Source organism: Sinocyclocheilus grahami, unplaced genomic scaffold, assembly GCF_001515645.1.
Source record: "Sinocyclocheilus grahami isolate Dianchi unplaced genomic scaffold, SAMN03320097.WGS_v1.1 scaffold461.1, whole genome shotgun sequence".
NCBI lineage: Eukaryota > Metazoa > Chordata > Actinopteri > Cypriniformes > Cyprinidae > Sinocyclocheilus > Sinocyclocheilus grahami.
Window position 1 is genome coordinate 224947 of NW_015505640.1, and position 17798 is coordinate 242744.

The 17798-nt window shown below is 37.8% G+C and overlaps 4 protein-coding genes across 8 annotated transcripts in view; 1 reads left to right on the forward strand and 3 right to left on the reverse strand.

The window, feature by feature from the left end:
* Window positions 1–470: 470 nt before the first annotated feature.
* Window positions 471–2519, reverse strand: LOC107552921 (dual specificity protein phosphatase 13-like). Its single transcript, XM_016234954.1, has 3 exons — window positions 1742–2519; window positions 1259–1476; window positions 471–801 (listed from the first exon to the last, which is right to left on the reverse strand). The coding sequence occupies exons 1-3, from the start codon at window positions 1864–1866 to the stop codon at window positions 590–592; spliced, it is 555 nt and encodes a 184-aa protein (XP_016090440.1). The 5' UTR covers window positions 1867–2519; the 3' UTR covers window positions 471–589.
* A 480-nt stretch (window positions 2520–2999) lies between these two features.
* Window positions 3000–4024, reverse strand: LOC107552922 (dual specificity protein phosphatase 13-like). Of its 2 annotated transcripts, none has more exons than XM_016234956.1 (3): window positions 3838–4024; window positions 3528–3742; window positions 3000–3345 (listed from the first exon to the last, which is right to left on the reverse strand). In XM_016234956.1, the coding sequence occupies exons 1-3, from the start codon at window positions 3963–3965 to the stop codon at window positions 3143–3145; spliced, it is 546 nt and encodes a 181-aa protein (XP_016090442.1). In that variant the 5' UTR covers window positions 3966–4024; the 3' UTR covers window positions 3000–3142. The 2 variants fall into 2 exon arrangements, with proteins under 2 accessions (XP_016090442.1, XP_016090441.1); XM_016234955.1 differs by having other exon boundaries at window positions 3525–3742.
* A 1212-nt stretch (window positions 4025–5236) lies between these two features.
* Window positions 5237–6118, reverse strand: LOC107552909 (dual specificity protein phosphatase 13). Its single transcript, XM_016234944.1, has 3 exons — window positions 5932–6118; window positions 5619–5836; window positions 5237–5439 (listed from the first exon to the last, which is right to left on the reverse strand). Exons 1-3 carry the CDS (start codon window positions 6057–6059, stop codon window positions 5237–5239), a joined length of 549 nt encoding a protein of 182 aa, XP_016090430.1. The 5' UTR covers window positions 6060–6118.
* Window positions 6119–6742: 624 nt separating this feature from the next.
* Window positions 6743–17798, forward strand: part of LOC107552933 (STE20-like serine/threonine-protein kinase) — a 33786-nt gene continuing 22730 nt past the window's right edge. For all 4 annotated transcript variants that reach the window (XM_016234980.1, XM_016234982.1, XM_016234979.1 and 1 more), the window contains exons 1-2: window positions 6743–7641; window positions 16150–16314. In XM_016234980.1, the coding sequence (XP_016090466.1) occupies window positions 7492–7641; window positions 16150–16314 (315 nt within the window). In that variant the 5' untranslated portion in view covers window positions 6743–7491. The remainder of the gene's footprint in view (window positions 7642–16149; window positions 16315–17798) is intronic.

Below are 17798 nucleotides of genomic sequence, written 5' to 3' on the forward strand. Positions count from 1 at the left end.
CTGAAAACATGTTAGATGTCAATTAAGTTAAAAATGTCTTAAGTCAATATTAAAGCTTTCATTCAATATTAAAGTGTTTTATAGCTAAATTCTTAAACTATTTAATAACCTTGTAAATGTATGGAAAAGTACAAAGATGGTCTATACATACACTAAACATGAAAGCCACAAGTTTTACTATGAAACTATATAAGTCACCCATGTTAATATGACTGAAAACATGTTAGATGTCAATTAAGTTAAAAATGTCTTAAGTCAATATTAAAGCTTTCATTCAATATTAAAGTGTTTTATAGCTAAATTCTTAAACTATTTAATAACCTTGTAAATGTATGGAAAAGTACAAAGAGGGTCTATACATACACTAAACCTGAAAGCCACAAGTTTTACTATGAAACTATATACAAAAAATGAACTTAAATGATTTTAGCAAATGGCTGCAATATAACAAAGAGTGAAAAATTTAAGGGGGTCTGAATACTTTCCGTACCCACTGTATATCATAAATAATGTAAACATACCTCCTCACCCTTTAGTTATATAAAATAAATGCATGTGTATCTGTGTTCATGACATATGTGTTTTTCTGTCAGAGAATAGGACACAGCATTCGCTTTCTATGTAGCTGAATGTCTAAATCCAGGAGTAGGCTCAAAAAGTTCCTGTTAGGATAGACTGCTCGTCGCATTACAACTGTTTGGATGGCAGTAGGGAGAGTAAGACGCTGACGCAGCATAAGGTATGCTAGAACCAGTGTGGCAGACCGACTCATTCCCATGATGCAATGAACAAGCACTTTTCCTATGGATAAAAGACACCGTAATTGTCAGAAGCTGTTAATACTGAACCATTGAATTTTTCTGAAATATGGATATCTCTAATATAATAAATTTTCAACATGAGCTGTTTATCAGGTTTAGAGGGAAATTGAAAGATAAAGAGGAAATGCAGATTTTTTTTAGAGTATAACAGAAGTAACTACAACAGAATGAGTTTCTTTTCTTTTTTTTCAAAATAATGTAAAACAAAACTATTTGTTTCATAACACAACAATTTTAGTTCAAACCATGTAAACACTGATGGCTTTGGTGTCATATGGGTTAGTTGTAAAAATACTTATTGACTATTTATACGAATCAGTGTTGTAGTTTCAGAGTGGACTTCAGAATTCTCCCCAATGCATTTAGATTCCCATTTGTATTTTAGCATTACATTAATATTAGTTCATATCGGTGCATCATTGACTGTGGTCACTTACCGTTCTTCTTCCTCAAGGCTTTGTGGATGAAATCAGCTGCCAATTTAAAGTACACACTAAGATCAAATGATGAAGAGTCTTCTGCTGGGATGCCATAATACACAATAGTATTGCCGTAATAACTCTGGTCCCCAATGCTGCCTTGCTTGGAATGGGCAGCATTTAAGACATGAGTGATACCCATTTTCATCAAAGCATTTCTATTTTGAGCAATGGCCCTATAGAAAAAGTAAAAGATGTGTTATGTAATGTAACAGGGCAACCACTATGGAAGTCATTAAAAGTGATTTAACGGCAGATTCGCGTTCACTAGAGGGATGCGCAGTGTATGATTGAATCTCAAACAAATAAGTTACTTTGGTAGAACAGCTTATTTTCAAATCGTACATATATATAGACATTGCTCGCGTGCTATACATCTTTAAAGAAGCGTCATTTGCATACGCTACAACACCACATGATCAGTTATGTAGTAATACTTACACGTTTCCGATGTACAAGTTCGGCCAGACCTCGTCGACTGGATTCAGATCAAGTTTACATGTGTCCAGAATATTCTCTAACTCTTTGAGAGCCAGGAGTCCGTGTTTATTTTTCTGAGCTGCCATTATTCTGAATGGACCCAGATCAGACTATTATGCCCTTGAAGCTGTGTTTCTGCTGTTTTCGCGAGGTTTCAGTATACATAACGGGTTTGGCACGTCGTGATCCACTCAAACAGGTGCTCTGTGTGACGCTGGTCGGTCACCCGATACCACTGAGCATCTCAGAGCTCCGCTGGTGATGGACCACAGACGTCTGCGCGTACGATGTTTACCTCCTCCAGGGGGCGCTCCAGAGGCTCAGAAAGTCATTGACATCAATTGAGTCGCATTCAAATCTTCGGATGTTTTTATCTTACTGGATATATTTTTACACGAAAACAAAAAGTGAATTATATGAATACCAGTGGTATCATACAGCAAATGCAAATACATTACGACATTACTATTATTAAATAAAATGTCTGGGCCAGTAATCACATTTTTGCGCGGATAAAACGGGCACCACATAGTCTACGTGTTTGTACTACATCGTCAACGGGTTTAACCTGAATAATAACATCGAAACCTTTAATAGCTTCTGAATTGATAGCCTATTGTAAAGCGTTCACATTTTGTTTTTAGATATATTTGATGTTAATTTCCATTCTAGCTTATTCCATTTCTGTGGTAGGACATTGTGGTCTGTTCCACAAGTCAAGTTTGGAGATGATTCATCCGCTGACGAGAGGACAGGACAATAAGTGACAATTGTGTTTCGTGAACATCTCTGAACATTTGCAGTATTGTACTACATTCATTGTGGAACAACGAGGGAAACAGAGTAACAGTGTTTGCTGATCAGCTTAGTTTGAATACATTTGCATATGCCTACTTTAGTTCAGTTGAAGATTCAAATCCTTGAAAGATTCAAGTCCTTAAACATTTCCGGACTACTTCAGTTTTGATAAATGACATATAAAACATAAAGACTTTGAGGTTTAATTGCCCAGTGTTGTGAGGTATTCAGTAATTAAATATGGTTTCATAATGATCAAATAATAATAAAATAAAAGAAATAAGTCATTCATTTATTAGTTAAATTAAAAAGGAATATTTATGGAGCCCACAAAATTACAGCTTTATTGACCATATATAGTACAAATATTGCTTTGGACTACTTGCATATTTTATTGAATTAAGTTTAACAGAAGTATGACACAAAGCTGTTATTATAAATAAGAGAAAATGTTTATAATTATGTTAATTATGGTTGTTGATCAGCAGTAGGCCTGCTGTTTAAATGTAGATGTTATTTTTAATTTACAGATTTCTGAATTGCATACTTTAAAAAAAAAATCTATTACTTTGACTGCAGCTTATAGCTGAATTCATTGTCGAGAGTCATCAACTGCTTCAGAAATCCTCGGTTTGGAAAGATCCATCTTCTTTCTTTAACTTTCAAGATGGCATCCACCAGAGAATAATTGCAATATATCATTAGGTAAGCTAAGACCAGAGCAGCTGAACGGCTCACTCCCACAGCACAATGCACAAACACTTTAGCTGTTGAAAAAAGATGCTTCAATACTTTATATATTCTCAATTATTAACTGATCAACAAAAAACTAAAACATGTAAATGAATTTTAAGAAGTAAAAAAATAAATCCTAACTAGTGTTATTCATGTGTAAAAATATCATACTGTTTTAAAAATGGAAATTATGTTGTTGTTTTTAACATACCACCTGTTGTGCTGAGAGCATCATGAATGTAGTGTGCTGAAGGGTAGAAAAATGATGAAATATCAAATGTAGGCAGGTCATTTGCCGGCACACCATAGTACTTTACGGTTGTCCCATAAAAATCATCACTTCCTTTGCAACACATTTTACCATGTGCAGCATTTAAAACATGAGTTATACCCAGTCTCCATAGGCCATATCTGTCATGAGACATGTACCTGTATATGAAAGAATTACATAATAAAGGGTGAATGTTTTCTTTTAATCAACACATAAGTAGGAGAGAATTCCCACATACTGTAAATGCACTTACATGTCCCCCAGAAACAAATTTGGCCACACTTCATCGACATGGTTACAGGATAGCTGACCCCCATGTAATATATCCTCCAGCTCTTCAATAGAGGGACTTTCAGACAAAATTCGATCTACAGTCTCCATTTTCAGGGATAACAGAAGAGCAATGGGAAGAACCCACAGCTCTTTGACTAGGCTACATGAGTGACATCTCCAGGTGTGACACGTAGCCTACTTCTGCATTACTCTGTTTACCCCAGTAGATGTCAGTGTATGGCTATTCATTCAATATGAACAAGTCCTTTCCCAACTGTGTCAAAGCAAGCCTTTACGCAGCAAATTGTTAATAAACCAAAATCACTGACATGTGTCTCCATTTTGAAGTGTGTGACTGTTTTTTTTTTTTGCTTTCAAATACTGATTATACAACGAGTACAATAAGTCTAAACTAGATTCGGAATGAACAGTGAAGTGTCGTTTCTGAACGAACTAAAGGAAAGTTGAGTGATTCAAGAGAATCGATTCACTGGAGTGAATCAAATCCCCCAGTCTGTCAACCTGCTCAGAACACTACACGGTCAGCACCAACTGCGCCTGCGCCAGTCTTTCCACAGCCGGGCACGCGCCTTCCCTATCCGAACGCACGCGCTTCGAGTCTTCCCGCAACATCCTCGAGAAGTTAGTCACGAGAGACCCGAGGGGAGCGACCGTTGATCAAGGCGCGACAAACATCCACCTTAACACCGCGAGCAGTGTCCACTGGCCTGCTGGTGTTCTATGGTTTGTTTAATCGGTTTTATCGAAACAGTTTTGGTTGGCTAAGCTGTAAAACACACCCCTCCCGTGAGGAGTAGACTGAGCTCAGACAGGAGTTTGGTCATCAGCATCCGCTCTGCAATTTCACGGTGTGCTAGCTACCTATCCGCCACCAGCCTTATGGATTTTACTCTACCGTAGTTTTTTTTAAACGACATATTTGAGTAGTCGATGCTTGTTTGACTAGGAGGTGGTATTTTTGATTAGACGGGTGTGGTAGATACAAAGGATCACACATGTAGCCGTTGTGAAGCTAGCTGAGGAAGTGGACTGTTACTTTTCCATCCCTGTTTGGTGGAAGGAGTCGCTCGTCTTGATGATTCACTGTTATGGATACGCGAAATGCCACATAAAGACTGATCTCTGTCACTTCCAGAGAGACTAATATCTTCGCCATCATTCACATGATTGCTTGGAGCTGTCTGCAACTGTATCGTTAAATGATTTAGCTATGACACAAAGCTGTTATTATAAATAAGAGGAAATGTTTATAATCATGTTAATGATAGCTGTTGATCAGCAGTAGGCCTACTGTTCAAATGTTATTAGATGCTATTTTTAATTTACAGATTTCTGGATTGCATACTTGTTTTAAAAAATTACTTTGACTGCGCCTTGTTGTTTAATTCATTGTTGAGAGTTATCAACTGCTTCAGAAATCCTCGGTTTGGAAAGATCCATCTTCTTTCTTTAACTTTCAAGATGGCATCCACCAGAGAATAATTGCAATATATCATTAGGTAAGCTAAGACCAGAGCAGCTGAACGGCTCACTCCCACAGCACAATGCACAAACACTTTAGCTGTTGAAAAAAGATGCTTCAATACTTTATATATTCTCAATTATTAACTGATCAACAAAAAACTAAAACATGTAAATGAATTTTAAGAAGTAAAAAAATAAATCCTAACTAGTGTTATTCATGTGTAAAAATATCATACTGTTTTAAAAATGGAATTTATGTTGTTGTTTTTAACATACCACCTGTTGTGCTGAGAGCATCATGAATGTAGCGTGCTGAAGGGTAGAAAAATGGTGAAATATCAAATGTAGGCAGGTCATTTGCCGGCACACCATAGTACTTTACGGTTGTCCCATAAAAATCATCACTTCCTTTGCAACACATTTTACCATGTGCAGCATTTAAAACATGAGTTATACCCAGTCTCCATAGGCCATATCTGTCATGAGACATGTACCTGTATATGAAAGAATTACATAATAAAGGGTGAATGTTTTCTTTTAATCAACACATAAGTAGGAGAGAATTCCCACATACTGTAAATGCACTTACATGTCCCCCAGAAACAAATTTGGCCACACTTCATCGACATGGTTACAGGATAGCTGACCCCCATGTAATATATCCTCCAGCTCTTCAATAGAGGGACTTTCAGACAAAATTCGATCTACAGTCTCCATTTTCAGGGATAACAGAAGAGCAATGGGAAGAACCCACAGCTCTTTGACTAGGCTACATGAGTGACATCTCCAGGTGTGACACGTAGCCTACTTCTGCATTACTCTGTTTACCCCAGTAGATGTCAGTGTATGGCTATTCATTCAATATGAACAAGTCCTTTCCCAACTGTGTCAAAGCAAGCCTTTACGCAGCAAATTGTTAATAAACCAAAATCACTGACATGTGTCTCCATTTTGAAGTGTGTGACTGTTTTTTTTTTTTGCTTTCAAATACTGATTATACAACGAGTACAATAAGTCTAAACTAGATTCGGAATGAACAGTGAAGTGTCGTTTCTGAACGAACTAAAGGAAAGTTGAGTGATTCAAGAGAATCGATTCACTGGAGTGAATCAAATCCCCCAGTCTGTCAACCTGGTCAGAACACTACACGGTCAGCACCAACTGCGCCTGCGCCAGTCTTTCCACAGCCGGGCACGCGCCTTCCCTATCTGAACGCACGCGCTTCGAGTCTTCCCGCAACATCCTCGAGAAGTTAGTCACGAGAGACCCGAGGGGAGCGACCGTTGATCAAGGCGCGACAAACATCCACCTTAACACCGCGAGCAGTGTCCACTGGCCTGCTGGTGTTCTATGGTTTGTTTAATCGGTTTTATCGAAACAGTTTTGGCGAACGCACGCGCTTCGAGTCTTCCCGCAACATCCTCGAGAAGTTAGTCACGAGAGACCCGAGGGGAGCGACCGTTGATCAAGGCGCGACAAACATCCACCTTAACACCGCGAGCAGTGTCCACTGGCCTGCTGGTGTTCTATGGTTTGTTTAATCGGTTTTATCGAAACAGTTTTGGTTGGCTAAGCTGTAAAACACACCCCTCCCGTGAGGAGTAGACTGAGCTCAGACAGGAGTTTGGTCATCAGCATCCGCTCTGCAATTTCACGGTGTGCTAGCTACCTATCCGCCACCAGCCTTATGGATTTTACTCTACCGTAGTTTTTTTAAACGACATATTTGAGTAGTCGATGCTTGTTTGACTAGGAGGTGGTATTTTTGATTAGACGGGTGTGGTAGATACAAAGGATCACACATGTAGCCGTTGTGAAGCTAGCTGAGGAAGTGGACTGTTACTTTTCCATCCCTGTTTGGTGGAAGGAGTCGCTCGTCTTGATGATTCACTGTTATGGATACGCGAAATGCCACATAAAGACTGATCTCTGTCACTTCCAGAGAGACTAATATCTTCGCCATCATTCACATGATTGCTTGGAGCTGTCTGCAACTGTATCGTTAAATGATTTAGCTGGGGATCGATCATCCACAGCTAGCCCATTAGCCAACTCCCCAAGTGATTCGTTTAGTACAGTATTAACAGTTTATGTCGTGTCAGTCCTTTTGATTTTACCGATAGTCATTTAGATTTGAGTCGTTTAGAAAATGTCCTTTTTCAATTTTCGGAAGATATTTAAGCTGGGCACGGAGAAAAAGAAGAAACAGTATGAGCATGTTCACAGAGATGTCAACCCAGAGGAGGTTTGGGAGATCGTGGGAGAACTTGGGGATGGAGCCTTTGGGAAAGTCTACAAGGTAAATATCAACCAGTAGGTGATCGTGTCACCAGAGTGTATTTGTATTTTTCCCTAGCTCAACTGGTTAATCTTAAAAGGTTCACTCCAAAATGTAAATGATGTCATTATTATTATTAGTAGTATTTTTTGTCTTTTCAAACCTGTATGACTGCATGTAAGACTGACAGCCCCAGTCTCCATTCAATTGCATCTGTGTTCCATACAATGAAAGTGAATGGTGACTGGGAGTCATTCTGACTAACATCTAATTTTGTGTTCCATAAATTTTAATTTTAATGCTGAACTATCCCATTCCAGGTCTATTCTTATGGTTCATTGCCATATGATGTTATCATGACCAGCACTGACACTTTCTTTAAAGCAGGGTGACGGATTTCTTCATTTCTATCAGCTGACAAAATGCGACCTGAAAGGTCATTTGAGTTCAGAGATGCAATTATACACATTTAAAGGGATAGTTCACCCCAAAATTTTAATTGTCATCATTTACTCACTTTAGAGTCAATCCAAACCTATAGGAGTTTCTTTCTTCTGTTCAACACAAAAGAAGATATTTTGGAAAAATGTTTGTAACCAGTGGAAAAAAATACTATAGAAGTCAATGAGGACCACAAACTGTTTGGTTACCAACATTATTCAAAATATTTTATTTTGTGTTCAACAGAAGAAAGAAACTCGTACAGGCTTGGAGCAACTTCAGGGTGAGTAAATGATGACGGAATTTACATTTTTGGGTGAACTATCCCTTTAAGCTTTAGTTATCTGCTTACATTTGCCATGGTAACCACAGTTTGCCAAAATACAAGTTACTCAGGTTACTTGGAATGATTATGAAAAAAAGAAACGTAACAAAAATAACATGTGCAGTTGCAGATATTATAGTTTGTGACACTTTTTAATGTAGATGCCATATTTAATATGGCTTCACATTAGCATGAATAACTGTAGAAAATATGGTATTTTGGCAGAAACAATTTTTTGACATGGTAAACATTTTAACAAGGGCGGTAGAGAAATGAAGGATTTGATATGTTAGGCAACTTCATACAATGCATATATATTAAACCTAATGAGATTCCCTTCTTAATTGAACATTAATTAGTTAGACAACAAGTCATACTTATTAGGTTCTTAGTTCATGTGTTTTTTTGCTGGTGTTGCATGACCAGTTGTAGTTGGTAATTAAACCTCACACAATTCACACCATTCCTGTCATTCCCTGCTTCAGGCTTTAATCTGGTTGAGAATGTTTCCATACTGCTCCCGTTTATGGAATGCATTGTGTTTCTGACACCACAAGTTGGGTGTGACATACTAAATATATTGTACAAACACACACTGAGGTATCGTTTAGTGACAGGATTCATGTGCAGTCAGATTAGTCTTTATGATTCAAAGACTAAAATAATCTGCTGCTTGTTATACAAAACCTTTTGCAAAATATAATCGGTGTTCTCAGTTTATGGACATCTTATTCTAAATTATTGTGGAAATATGAGTCATGTAAAGACATTGTCCGAAGAGAAAGTAACACTGTATGCGAATGAATGTATGTTGATCTAGAGGGTGAATCAGCAGTGTCTTCCTGCCTCTGTTTAGCAGCCATGCAGTGATGCTAGTGGTGTGGGACACTGTGATACACATCACTGTTACTTGTGTGGTTTACCAGAGGTTCACTACTGTTCCTTGATCTTTTTAATGCATTAATGCACATTCAAGGTCAGTGAAAGATTCATCAGTGAATGTTATTCCATAAATGAAAAACAGTTGTTTGTCTTAGCAATCATTAATCCAAACACAATAACAACTTTCTTTGTCGAGTGGCATAATTTAGGCCATGCTAGCTATTGGATACATTAATCAATAGGCAAATAGGTATTCTGGCAGCGTTTATAGCAAACTCACATTCAACACGGCTCCATTGTGATATCTCACGCCCACCATTCAGTCATTTCCAGATGGACAAAATCAATCCCCATCCTACATGTTTTCTTTGGCAAGTTTAGTATGTGGATTTCTGAGATGAGAACTGATTTGTTGCTAACTTAAAGTAAGCATGAAATTAGGGATGCACTGAATTGTTGGCTGCCGGAAATTATCTGAAAGAGAAAAACAAAACGAAAATACGAGCCAAAAATATACACATCAAGAGCCACCACACACAGACGTGTCAAGGAATTTGGCTACAGTTTTATTCCTGTCGTTAAGCCACTCCTGAACCACAGACAACATCAGAGGCGTCTTACCTGGGCTAAGGAGAAGAACTGGACTGTTGCCCAGGGGTCCAAAGTCCTCTTTTCAGATGAGAGCAAGTTTTGTATTTCATTTGGAAACCAAGGTCCTAGAGTCTGGAGGAAGGGTGGAGAAGCTCATAGCCCAAGTTGCTTGAAGTCCAGTGTTAAGTTTCCACAGTCTGTGATGATTTGGGGTGCAATGTCATCTGCTGGTGTTGGTCCATTGTGTTTTTTGAAAACCAAAGTCACTGCACTCGTTTACCAAGAAATTTTGGAGCACTTCATGCTTCCTTCTGCTGACCAGCTTTTTGAAGATGCTGATTTAATTTTCCAGCAGGATTTGGCACCTGCCCACACTGCCAAAAGCACCAAAAGTTAGTTAAATGACCATGGTGTTGGTGTGCTTGACTGGCCAGCAAACTCACCAGACCTGAACCCCATAGAGAATCTATGGGGTATTGTCAAGAGGAAAATGAGAAACAAGAGACCAAAAAATGCAGATGAGCTGAAGGCCACTGTCAAAGAAACCTGGGCTTCCATACCACCTCAGCAGTGCCACAAACTGATCACCTCCATGCCACGCTGAATTGAGGCAGTAATTAGAGAAAAAGGAGCCCCTACCAAGTACTGAGTAATTTTGAAGTGGGAGAACTTGCACAATTGGTGGCTGACTAAATACTTTTTTGCCCCACTGTATATATGGCGCGCCCCGCCCGGCAGTGTTCAGCGTGCAGGTTTCACTCTCCTCGTCATTGCGCTGTTTGACGTTCCGCTCAATATTCCGCTCTATGAATGTGCTCGTGTACCGCTCATGCTCATCGGAAAAGCAATGTCCGCTCAAATAACGCACTGACAGGAATTGTCTATGCAGTATACTTGTTCCTGTTTGCAGTAGCGCTACTGTGCTGTAATATGCTGTTGTACAGCTGTACTGGGCAACGCTGGTAAAATGATGCTACCTTCAGTGATGCTCTGCTCTGCTCTGCTCATATGCTCTGATAATAATAGCTTTGTAGGACAGAAAAAACTTATATCTGATTCTGTTACATAGAAGTGAATAAAAATAAATATTGATAGGCCTATTTAATATTAAGGTAACACTTTACAATAAGGTTCCATTAGTAAATGTTAGTTAATGTATTAACTAACACGAATGAACAATGAACAAAATATTTATTACAGTATTTATTCATCTTTCTTAATTTTAGTTAATGAGAATACAGTTGTTCACTGTTAGTTCATGTTAATTCAAAGTGCATTAACTGTTAACAAGCACAGCTGTTGATTTTAATAATGCATTAGTAAATGTTGAAATTAACATTAACTAAGATTAATTAATGCTGAAGAACTATTGTTCATTCTTAGTTCATGTTAACTAATGGACCTTATCGTAAAGTGTTACCAATTTTAATATAAATTCTGTCCAGTTTTATTGTGTTACTTTCAGTAAAAGTGTGGTTATTTAATTGGCTTGTTTTTTTTATTCAGTATCATTAAAATTATTGAGTTAAATTAAAAAAGTATTTTAAAATTATATTATGTAATAAAATAATAATTACAAAGCATTTTCGGTTTTGGTTTTCGGCCAAGTGCATCCAGAAGTTTCGGTTTCGGCCCAGAATTTTCATTTCGGTGCATCCCTACATGAAATGACAATTCACCTTATCCATTTTGTCAAAGCATGTTATAGATCTTACTGTGAACAATTCATCCAGTCATACGTTTCTTTTCCTTTTTTTTTTTTTAATTTGACCTCATAATGTTTAATTAAAATGTCAAAACTGGATCTTTCAGTAAAAAACAACAGACTTCTTTCTGGTGAAGTAGGCACGAATTCTCCACTCATTTAGTCAGCTTAAACCCTGCCCCTCCATAGTCCACTGCGATCTGCAATCTCAAAATATAATCAACAACCAATGGACAGAACTGCCGCCCCACATTTTTTTTCCTTTTGGATAATCTATTACAATTATGTGCATCACAGTACATAAGAAAATGTGTTGTTTTCGTTATATTGTGAATTTAAGATTTGCTTGACTGGTGTATGACCTGAATTAGTTTTTTTGTTTTATTGACCAGTCTTTTGTCTTTCTTTAAACAATGAGATAGGTTTGCCATTGACCTGTCAGTGTGTATTCTTGTCTGTACTATTACAATAGTTATTTTCTCTTCTGATGAAGTATGACAAGAGTGACCTGCCCAGGCTCACTGGTTCTGTGGAGCAACAATGGAAACCAAATTAACCCTATTTTTGTGGTTGTTTCAGATATGGAAATGCTGTGTTAATTTCCTGTTGGTCTGAGGGTAGAAACAGGTGTGAAGTAGTGCAAAGTGAAATGGAGAGTGAAGACTTTGTTACAATACACTCTGACCCATTCGCACAGTTCACTGTACACTTGACCCTTTCCTTTCTCTGTCTGCTCCTCTGTTTTCGGGTAGCCATGTTCTTTGGCATAGATGGAAAGAGTTTGAATGGAATAACACGTTACACCCACCATTAGTCAATTCCTTTTTGAATAGAATATTCTGGAACGGTTAGCTGATGCAGACACTTAACACAACTGGAGGAGTTTAATTGGTTTTGTATTGTAACTCATTACCTCAAAGCCTCATTGAGATACGGATTTCCTCAAACAGCCTCTGGCACGCCTCTAGATGAGGTAACCCTGTCTTGTTTCCTTCTGCTTTTTTAAAGAATAGATGGTGTTGCTGATGTGTGTCAGTTACAGGGAGTGGCTAATCTTTTACAAGACGTTTCCGTTTCTTCTTATCATAGATATGCATATCTCATGTTCATTATTCCATGAATTTCATAAAACTGTTACAAATGTGATATCTGTTGGTTTTTTGCTCAATCACATAGTATTGTAATAAATGATTTTGTAAGAAAGGCCAGTGTGCTTTGATGGTTATAGGTTTCATTTTGAATGTCTCTCCTGTTGGAGTAAAGCTGTGAATAAGTGCTTTTGCAATGAAGTAGGTCAAAGGCAATAGACTAATCTCAGAGTACATTCAGGAATTTGTTTCTTTCTCAGTCATTTTAGCTCTAAATTACATATTGTACACCAAAGTTCCTTTTTTTTTATTGATAGTTTTATTTGATATTCCTTTTACCACAAAGTGATACTGAGATTTCCTATCATGCCATTAAAGTAATACCTGTTTAAAATGAAGTGATAAATTAATACAAAGCAACATAAATCAGACAGTTCAGTGGTCATTAACAGTGTATTTTATTTTTAAAAATACAATCTCCAAAGCTGCACTTAATATCAGATGATATTAAGTGCAAGGACTGCCCACTTAGGAAGGAAGATGCCGTCTGACTGATATGTAAAGCAACTAATAACAGATTGTTTTGTTCAGTGTCTTGATTGGGGCGGGTAAATGTTACCACAATAACTGACTGGTGTTCACCTTCACAAACTTTTTGAAATCCAGCATTTAGTATTTCATGTGAGGTGCTTGTTGTCAGAGTCTTCAAGGACACAGCTTTGTTTCCTGGCAGACCACTAAAGACCGCCACACACTAAGCTCCCAGAAATCCGGTAGAAGTCAGCCAATCGGATTTAGACTTTGTGAAAGTGTTTCCACTTTAGTGTGCCATATGCACAACCCTCTGCAATGTGAGTAAATCACTCGCATATGCGACTAAATAATATTTATAATTAGCCATTGGCTAATAAATTCTTAGATTTTACTTGCCAGTGTGTGAGTTGGAGGCTAAGTATAAGTTTAGCACAGATATGTTTTCACTTGCCAAACACTCTGACTGAGCGTTTCAGAGTTTAACTCTCCGTCAAGCGATCTGTGCTATTTTTCAATTCATCTCAACGGATGCGCAGCTTACCTGTATTTGACGTACAATAAACTGTAGTGTGAAGGTGCACGACTCGCCGTTGCTTTGCTGAGAACACTGTTTCTCACACATGCAAAGAAAGCGAGAGTGAGAGAGTCTTACATACCATGTAGAATTGACGCTACATGTAAATTATATTCTTTGTTGTATTTTCCTGTAAAAATAATGGAGTTCATTTGGAATTCTTCAGCTCTTAAGAACAACCATTAGATTTTCGATTTCTATGGTTGAGGGCGGAACTAATGCGCAAACAGCAATCTCATTGGCTGACGCTCACCTATTATCATCCCTGTTTTGATTTCAGCAAATCAGTCCAGCAAATCCTTTTATTTACAGAAACACTGAATGACCAACAATATCTTAAGCACCACCACCAGTCTTAAGCTCAGTTAAAATGACAAATATTCATTCATGCAGGGTTACCAAGTTTTAATTCTAATTACTATAGTTCTATCATTAAAGGAGACATATTATGCCCCTTTTTACAATATGTAGTATAAGTCTCTGGTGTCCCCAGAATGTGTCTGGGAAGTTTCAGCTCAAAATACCCCACAGATCATTTATTATAGCATTTGAAAAATGCCTATTTTGAGTGGAAGCAGAAACACGCTGTTTTTCGGGCCTGTCTCTTTAAATGCAAATGAGCTGCTGCTCCCCGCCCCTTTTTCCAGAATAGAGCTGTGTCATTACAGCTAGCACCTGCTAAAAACATCTGTTTTGGTTTTGATTATCATGTTTATCGCACTGAAATTGTGCGTTTTAAACCATATGAGTTTAAACTTCTTATATACGGTTTTCTGAGCGCACACAACCGAAGCATGCGCACAGAAAGCGGCTGTCACATGACATGAGTACTAAACTGAGTTTTGTTTCATGTCTTATTGCGCTTAAACTTTCAAGTACACACAAGTTTATGCTAAAAACACATGGGTTACAAAAAGAGTTGATTATGTCTGTGAAGATAAACAGCTGGGAAAGAAATCGCAGGTTTATTTCAGATCTGTGTGGCAGCAGTGTAATATACAGTAAATAAATCAATAAATCACTGCTCTCTTGTCTCTTCTGAGGTTGGGACTCTAAATAGTGTTGTCTCCTCTGAGGCTGGGACTCTAAACCGTGTTCTGTGCTCATCTGTGCAGCCAAAGACAGAACAGTTAGCATGTTTTGCTCAAACTTTCACCATGGCATTAGAGCTGGTACACTGTTGTCGCTTGCAAAAACACAATGACGGTGCTGTGGGTGTAAACTTACAGATTAAGGGGCAGTAATATTATAATGAGATCCCTTTGCCATGTCACCAAGGGAGCGAAATCTGACGCGCTCGTTTTCTCAGACACTTGCAGAAAAAGACTTCCCAAAACAAAGTTACTGGGTTAATCTTTTTCATGTTTCCTTGGTTGGTAGATGCACTGGGGACCTGATTATAGCACTTAAAACCTGGAAAAGTCCGTTTTTCATGATATGTCTCCTTTAAATGATGCTTGATTATCATAATATCGTATTAATAATGCTTGACTGACTGATGTTAAGTTACTGTCAATTTTATTTTCATATTTAAAATCTGTGCCATTTTACAAACATAAGCTTTATATATACTGTATATATATATATATTTCATGAAGTTTAGTTTCACAAAACTAAAGTCAGAGCATTCTGTTTTTGTTTTAAAATTTCAAATTATACAATCAAATTTAGATTTAAAAAACTGCTCATGCTGAATGTATTCAGCATCTATGTTTGGATTGTGATTCAAATGCAGTGGTTGCCTCTAATTTTGAATAGAAAGAGCACAGGCAAAGCCTTTGTTTATATGAAGAGTTTTTTTGTATTATTTATTTGATTAGATTTGGGTTTGTTTTAAAATTTCAATTTAGTTTTGTTATTTGACATATTTCTGTTTCACAAAGAAATGTGCAGCATTTTGTCCAAGCATTAATAAAAGGACACCTTTTCATTTATAATTTTTCTTAAATCTAATTTTGTTTTTAAAAAAAAATTGTGAAAAAATCGAATCATGTAATCAGTATCGTGAATCGAATCAAATGAGTGAATCGTTACATCCCTAGTAGGGACGATGAGTAACAACCAATCGGGAGCGCACCTGAATTGTATTGTATTGATCACTCAGATTGATAGCACCTGCATTTGCCATTCGCCATAGATTAGATGTGCACAACTGCCACTCTGACCTATATGTAGCCTCGCCACTGCATCATAGATATGACACTAACAGCTATTACAGCTATGTCAACAAAATTTAAAAATGAAAAAAGAAAAAGGCCCTCTCTTTTACATTAAAGCGCTGCATTAGCTGCTGTTTGAATACCAGGCCTGTTCAGCATCATAGCATCAAGCTTTGTATGTATGCCTTTGCTACCTGTTCAATGTTTCCCACTGGTTGCTTTTATCACAGGCTCAGAACAAACAGACTGGGATCCTGGCTGCAGCTAAAGTGATCGATACCAAAACAGAAGAGGAGCTGGAGGACTACATGGTGGAGATCGACATCCTCGCCTCCTGTGACCATCAGTACATAGTCAAACTGCTGGATGCTTTCTATTATGAGAGCAAACTATGGGTGAGTGACTCTTCTTAGGAGGGGTTTGGTTACTTCGGCAGAAACACACACACACACACACACACACACACACACACAGTGACCTCTGTAGGAGGAGTAGGAGTGAGAGCACACGTTTGCCTTACTCATCAAAGAGTAGCACTATGCTGTTGGTTAAGAAGTGTTTGTACACAAATCAAACTGGGTCTTGCCGAGTTTTTCTCACATACTTACAGGCTATTAAAGAAGCATAATGTTCATTCTGGGCTTTGTAACAATTTTGTAATGCCATGTATATGCCATTGTTTTGAATTTTGTATATATATATTTTTTAAATCAAGCTAACCATTTTTTCCCAATGAAATCTCATGTGTTATGATCTAGTCAAATCCTAATGGATAAAATCAAGTCCTTCCCCATATTAGTTCTTTCTCAGCAGCAACGTTCAAAAACGCATAACAGGATTTCTTTAAAGGGGTGGTTCATTGCGATTTCACTTTTTTTAACGTTAGTTAGTGTCTAATGTTGCTGTTTGAGCATAAACAATATCTGCAAAGTTACAAAGCTGTTAAAATTCTGGCAGTTTAATGCCTACAAAAACGGCTGGTAGGGACTACAACAAGTTACTTCCCGGGTATGTGACATCACAAACCCAGATAAACCCCGCCCTCGGGAAAAGACAGCAAAGGGGGCGAGGCCATGCTGTGCTGCTTTAGAGAAGAGGAAGCGAAAACTAGAGGTGCACGTAAAAATCTATTCATATCTGTATCGCGATTCTGTCTTCTAAGGATTCTAATGGATTCACAAGTTTCAATATATTCTTTGTTGTATTTTCCTGTAAAAATAATGGAGTTCATTTGGAATTCTTCAGCTCTTAAGAACAACCATTAGATTTTCGATTTCTATGGTTGAGGGCGGAACTAATGCGCAAACAGCAATCTCATTGGCTGACGCTCACCTATTATCATCCCTGTTTTGATTTCAGCAAATCAGTCCAGCAAATCCTTTTATTTACAGAAACACTGAATGACCAACAATATCTTAAGCACCACCACCAGTCTTAAGCTCAGTTAAAATGACAAATATTCATTCATGCAGGGTTACCAAGTTTTAATTCTAATTACTATAGTTCTATCATTAAAGGAGACATATTATGCCCCTTTTTACAATATGTAGTATAAGTCTCTGGTGTCCCCAGAATGTGTCTGGGAAGTTTCAGCTCAAAATACCCCACAGATCATTTATTATAGCATTTGAAAAATGCCTATTTTGAGTGGAAGCAGAAACACGCTGTTTTTCGGGCCTGTCTCTTTAAATGCAAATGAGCTGCTGCTCCCCGCCCCTTTTTCCAGAATAGAGCTGTGTCATTACAGCTAGCACCTGCTAAAAACATCTGTTTTGGTTTTGATTATCATGACTGAAATTCTGAAATTGTGCGTTTTAAACCATATGAGTTTAAACTTCTTATATACGGTTTTCTGAGCGCACACAACCGGCACAGAAAG

Bases quoted from the DNA above. Each gene is read 5' to 3' on its own strand.
- LOC107552921 (XM_016234954.1), bottom strand. From the start codon at position 1,866: ATGGCAGCTCAGAAAAATAAACACGGACTCCTGGCTCTCAAAGAGTTA. The intron at 1,477-1,741 runs GTAAGTATTACT...CTTTTTCTATAG, and splicing joins AACTTGTACATCGGAAACGT to GGCCATTGCTCAAAATAGAA. The intron at 802-1,258 runs GTAAGTGACCAC...TTTTATCCATAG, and splicing joins AGCCTTGAGGAAGAAGAACG to GAAAAGTGCTTGTTCATTGC.
- LOC107552922 (XM_016234955.1), bottom strand. From the start codon at position 3,965: ATGGAGACTGTAGATCGAATTTTGTCTGAAAGTCCCTCTATTGAAGAG. The intron at 3,743-3,837 runs GTAAGTGCATTT...TTTCATATACAG, and splicing joins AATTTGTTTCTGGGGGACAT to GTACATGTCTCATGACAGAT. The intron at 3,346-3,524 runs GTATGTTAAAAA...TTTTTTCAACAG, and splicing joins TGCTCTCAGCACAACAGGTG to CTAAAGTGTTTGTGCATTGT.
- LOC107552909 (XM_016234944.1), bottom strand. From the start codon at position 6,059: ATGGAGACTGTAGATCGAATTTTGTCTGAAAGTCCCTCTATTGAAGAG. The intron at 5,837-5,931 runs GTAAGTGCATTT...TTTCATATACAG, and splicing joins AATTTGTTTCTGGGGGACAT to GTACATGTCTCATGACAGAT. The intron at 5,440-5,618 runs GTATGTTAAAAA...TTTTTTCAACAG, and splicing joins TGCTCTCAGCACAACAGGTG to CTAAAGTGTTTGTGCATTGT.